Source organism: Lissotriton helveticus, chromosome 8, assembly GCF_964261635.1.
Source record: "Lissotriton helveticus chromosome 8, aLisHel1.1, whole genome shotgun sequence".
Classification (NCBI taxonomy): domain Eukaryota; kingdom Metazoa; phylum Chordata; class Amphibia; order Caudata; family Salamandridae; genus Lissotriton; species Lissotriton helveticus.
Window position 1 is genome coordinate 799,040,234 of NC_136069.1, and position 6,000 is coordinate 799,046,233.

General features: G+C 41.7%; 1 protein-coding gene across 1 annotated transcript in view; it reads left to right on the top strand.

Annotated features, from left to right (window-relative positions):
• The window catches only part of TM9SF2 (transmembrane 9 superfamily member 2), a 402,149-nt gene extending 396,414 nt beyond the window's left edge, over positions 1 to 5,735 (top strand). Inside the window, exon 17 of the mRNA XM_078657617.1 lies at positions 4,599 to 5,735. Coding sequence (XP_078513743.1) covers positions 4,599 to 4,666 — 68 coding nt within the window. The 3' untranslated portion in view covers positions 4,667 to 5,735. The remainder of the gene's footprint in view (positions 1 to 4,598) is intronic.
• The last annotated feature ends 265 nt before the right edge of the window (positions 5,736 to 6,000 follow it).

Consider the following 6,000-nt stretch of genomic DNA (forward strand, 5'->3'; position numbering starts at 1 on the left):
GCACTTCCATGTTAACCAAACATTACACCTGCCAGGATTCTTGCAGCAGCCATAGACGCATGCAGAAAGAGCTCTCCAAATGCTAGAACTTCATAGGGAAGTTATGTACTACCTGGAAAAAAATGAGCAAATGAAGAAAGGAAACTAGTTCTTTATTTCCTTTGCACAAGCGAGCTTGGGCTCAGTGACCTTGGGGACCATTGCATGATGGATATTACAGAGCAGCTAAATATGCTATTAACAAGCCGGGGTACAACTAGAAGAGAAATCTAGAGCACACTTCATGAGGAAAAAGGAGGTAAATCTAGTCTTTATAGCAAATGTTTCCATTAATTACATTTGTATGGCAACCACTTGGTTGTCCATACACACATTCACATAACACTACTGTGTAAACAGTGAAATCAACTGATGCGGATGGAACACAACGATGAGTAAAAGTACCTCTTTGCGAGCATGACCTCATTTCAACCCAGACACTGCTACAAATCAGCGAACATGTGAATCCAGAAAGGATTCACTCTCCAAAACGAAATGGCTACTTACCCATAGATGTAGTTTTGCATCTTGAAGAATTGGATTTACATCCACCCCCATCCCCAAAATGAGGTGCCTTATTTATTGACTGCAGCATGTCTGTTTCTCATGGAACACACAGCATATTGGTGGAATCCCACTATTGTTGCAGTGGAATGGAGAATGGATGTGATGTGATCAATAAGAACTGAGTTGTATTGCAATTAAATTTAAAATGATGAGCATTCATCCAAGACTGTATTTTGCCTAGAGATGTCTGTAGAAGAGATTTCATTCAGAGAGGATATCTTTAAGTTTAGCCTGATATCTTCAGAATATTGATAGTAAAATATGCCAGGTTTTTTTGTTACCCAAGGTTTCCAGGTAGACATTGAAGGGGCAGAAGTTAGAACAGACTTTGTGGGATCCCTTGGGAAACGGGCACAGGGTTGGACAGTAAGCAGTGCTCATTAGCAGTGGATTAGCTAAATAAGATTTGAGCCATTCCAGAACTTTCTTTTCAATGCCCATTCGTTTTTGTAGAGTGCAAATGAGGATATTGTGCTTGACTGTCTCACGCACCGCAGGGAAATTGACTTTGATCTGCAGGGAAGAATGCCTCATTGTAGCGGATACAGACAGTATTGGTGATTTGCAGTATAGCTGCCTCTGTGCTGCAGCCGATTCAGAAGCCAGACTAGAAGTTATTGAGTAGATTACTTTTGTTAATGAGTTGTTTGAGCTGACTGTTGACAAAGCTTTCCAAGATGTACTCCTTTTCAAGGGTTCCCTCAGTTTGACATCTGTCACTTGATGATCGGTGTTGAGCCTAAATATCTGGAGGCGAGGAGTGAGGCTTGTTTTATTCATCATGTTGTTTTGAAATGTTTGGACTGAACATTTTGTCTGATCTTCCTGTATTATATTACTCCGATCATCCTCTTTTCGTCAACTTTAAATGGGGAGTTTCTTTTTTTTTATGTTTTATTCAGTTTTTGAAAATTACATCAACCTGGCTAATAACATGCATCACATAAAATCCACCATGTAGTAAGCCCTCCATCCACATGAGACAAACATTACAGTTAATCAGCGGTTCATGCCACACATGTGTTTGGCGTCATTGTATATACAGCTACAAGCTGAGGTTCATGCAGTGTGTAGAGTCCTCAAGGAGAACCATCGCCATGTGTTGAACACCGTTCCTCTTTTTCACTCTGTAAAAAAACTTGCAGATGGTACAGTTCGGGCAAGTGCACAGATGTTATAAGTCAACAGAAAACAACCAACAAGAGTTTAAAAGTAAGAAAAGAAAACTAGCAGCAGCATCTATGTGTGTTCAGATATGTGATTCGCTCCCTGCCTCTCCCTCCCCCATTTGCACTTCCCCTACCCCCCCCCCCCCGTCTCCAGTGCAGTTTGTGGCAACCCCATAACGTGTACTATTTCAACCCCCACCTCCGCGTACCGGGGACATTGCGCATCTGTGCGGTGAAAGTACCTATTTATTTTTTCCGGTGTGGGGTACTCCCTGTGGAGTATGAAGAGCTGTATTTGCCAGAATCTCATGTTCCTGGGGATTCGCGTTGGGTTTTTTGATATCCTTTCCTATTCCCTGTCCTCCAATGGTCGGCCTAGGTCTGCCTCCCACCTATGACGTAGCGGGGTCAGAGCTAACGCTGTGTGTGTACGAAGAGATGCTGCAAACCATCGGATCAAGTGCCTACCGCGTCCCATCACATGTAGGTATTGAATGGTGAGATGTTGGCCTGGTTCCTCTTGCATGTCTCCCCATCTGGTGGACAGAGTCATGATGAGTGAACGGTGCCTTAGGAAATGTCCCGGCGGGAGCCCTGTTTCATCAACCAGGGATTCGAACGGTAGGAGCCTTCCGTCCCGATACAGGTCCCCCAGTGTCTCTATGCCAGCTTCATGCCAGGTCGTGAGCACCCCAGACCCGCTGGGGGAGCCCGCCAATGGTATGGCCGGCGCATAAGGGACCAGTGTCTTAGTAAGATACAGGCAGCGTCATTTAAATGGGGAGTTTCTCTTGATGATGAATCAGTAAGAGGTATCTTTAGAATGAAAAAGTAACTTGGTTTTAGTAACACTTTTTCTGGTGGATACTCTGTTTGCCCAGATTCCTCATCAGACTACCTCTGACCGCTTACTAAGGAGATCATATGCTGTTCTGTATTCAGTTTTTATGGTTTTGTCTGTTATTCCTGGCTTATAAGCATGTGAATCTGGGCAGTACTGACTTCACTGTTGTGGATGGTCCATGTTTAATTTGTAAAAAAATGAGTGCCGGTGCCCAAAACTCTGCTCAGAAACCGCAGCCGGTAATTGGTACACCTGTTCTATTATATGGGGACGGGGAGCCACTTAGTGCGATGGCCTTACACGGGGATCAGGGAGCATGCTGCCATATCTCTCGACACACTTAGAGACACCTGGACAATGGACACGGAGGCTCTGTCGGATGGCGCCTGGAAGATTGTCCTTGAGCACCCCAGGAAGGTGTCCAGGAATGCTAAGTTCAAATTCATCCAGGCCATGGTGTTGCATAGAGCGTACCTCACCCCCCAAAGACGGCATAGAATGTTCCCGGATTCTCCCCAACACTGACCTCGTTGTAAGGCAGATGAGGCTGGCCTCCTTCATATGCTCTGGGCATGCCCATGATTACGTAGATATTGGGGGGATATTTGTCATACACTACGCACAGTCACGGCCCTGCAGGTACCGGAGGAGGCGCTCTATTGCTTGGTAGGACATCAGAAGCGCCCCAAACACCATAAAGCTCAGTTGAAGTTCCTCGATTTATCACTGTTATTGGCGATTAGAGCTCTAACTATGAGATGGAAATCCCCTAGGCCTCCAGATCCAGAAGTGTGGCAATCTGACCTGGGGCAGAGCGGAGGGTGCGGCCTTGCATAGGGAGGAAGAGAAAGGGCAGCGAAAATACCCAATTGCGCAGGACTGGGAGCTTATGCTACTTGAATTAGAGGAAATGGCATTGGTGTCATCACAGGCGGGAGAACTGTAAGTGCGAATTAAATTGTTGGGTGTTAGCGGGTGAAACATATAAGGAATAGACCCCGGGAATGCACAGGTCTAGCCGGTGGGGTGCCCACACACTATCCCGAGTTGGATTACTCTCTATGTCCTGAAATGTTGCCCTTTGAATTGGATGTATCAGGAGACGTACGGGATGGGAGGGAGGGAGTTGGGGAGGGCTGGACACTCTTAAGGCTTAGTTTTTTCTATAGTTACTGATATACTGCTAGGATACGATATGATGTAATAGTTAAGGATGATCATCTAATAGAGGTTTTCCATACTTCGTATACAATGCATACGAGAATGTGATTTCCTGCCTGATTGGGACACTGTATTTGTACGGACGTTACCACCTAAGTCGATGGAGATATGTTGTGGGAGAAAAGTTAAAAAGACTGTATTTTGATAATAAGGAAAGGTTGTATAAGATGATAAATCATGCGTGCGCAAATAAAGAGTTTAAAAAAAGAAGCCGCAGCCGGTGTTATTACATGTCATTACCCCAATTACCAAGACTGTGGAGTCTTCAACCTCATGCCTCTCTAACTACTTGAAGACACTCCCTGCCCCTTTATCTCACTCTTGCCAGTTCCTTCTTTCTTCCTTTGAGACTACTTTTTTCATCTTTCTTCTTCCCTCTTTACCCTTTGTGTGTTTTCCCGCTCTTTCTCTCGTCGGATAAAGGAAAATAAGTGCCATTCCCCAAAAATGAGTGCCGGTGGCCCCCACCGTCTCAAACTAAGCACTGTTGATCGTGCCTTTACTGAGCCTGCAAATAACTTAGAGAGGGGTAGTGTTGCGCCCTCTGCCTAGACCTGATTACATGTAGATTTTCCAGATACTCTGTGAGGAATATGCAGGAAGATCAGGTTTCTGCGATAAATGTAACCAGCATAGATAAATTTACTGATGGGAAAACAATGTGTTTGAATACCACAAATTCCTAATGTTTTAATTTAGAATAGATATTTGTGTATGCATTTCTGCAGCTTGACTAATGTGTTTATTATTTTTTGCAGGAACGATTGGCTTCTTTGCATGTTTTTGGTTTGTGACCAAAATTTACAGCGTAGTGAAAGTGGACTGACCAGCACCAGAGGAAATTGTTGTTTGCTAAAAACATTAACGATGAAGAGCTTCAACTTTTCACGAAAATATTATGTGTTTAAATAACGTGATACAAAACACAGTATACCCCCGTGAAGCAACATTAGTCTACAACTAAATAATTTCTTTCCAGTTTTGTTTTATTTAGTGCTGATGTGTTTCATCATACTGCTAAATGAAGAGCACATATTATATACACTTGTAAATATAGTAACACTAGCACTGAATTGCTCAGTGGTACAGAGGGGTATGCATTACAGCATTTGCAATGCAACTGAAAATTGCAGGTGTAAATAGGTTTTTTTCTAGACCGTAGACCTTATATTTTTATTTGAAGGGAATATGATAAATTGAGGGGTGTGGAGAGCAACTTAAAAACAGGTTGTTTTTTTGGGTTTTTGTTCATTTTGTTTTTCATTTTTATCTGATGTAGTCAGTCTATAAATATTCTTGGTACCTGTCTTAAATCCTCATTAGTTCCAGTGAGTTTGGCCTTTTAAAACTGTGCCTCTGAGTCGTTTTTGGGTTTGTACATTTATACCTTAATAAATATTGTACAGATGTCTAATGCAATGTATGTTCAGGATGTTCTGTAAATACCAGAATGTTGACGCGGGACTTAAAAAATGAATTAAAATAATTCTAGTTTCGGATGTTCAATTTGTTATTGTAGACCAATATTGTTCTGTTATAATCTGCCACGCATTGTCAGATTTTTTCTACATGGTTGCAATAATGTTTTTGCCATTCAATTAAAAGTTGAATTGTTATAATTCCCGAAGATGAGGCTAAAGCTAGAAATATGTACATATTATTTCTCACTGCGTTGGACATTTTTGACCGCTGCTGCCACGATCTCCATGTTCAACAATAGCTGGCAAGTAAATAATTGTTATTTTGTTCTGAACTTTTCCTGCCCAGTATTTCATGATTCTTAACTTGTTATTTGTAAATGTTAAGTACAAAAATTGAACATCTCACTTTACAGCCATTTTAATTCAACATTGATCTGCATTAAATTAATAAAAATAAGTATGATTTTAAATCTAGCAAGTGTACTTGCATACTGTTCACTAGTTGTGCTATATTTACTGTAGAAGTTTTAATGGTCCTCAGAAAAGTCGGTTTCTGAACATTTGATGTTTTCAGAAACATAATATGCTGGATAGTGTACGGACAATTCAGAAATTCAAATCGATTTAAGAATTTTGGTCGGACTAGTAATGTTCACAACTTTCTAGAACCTCTCGCTCTGTTCTAATTATGAGATTACTACTATTTGAGTAGTTATTTACACTGAAAATCTAATGAAAG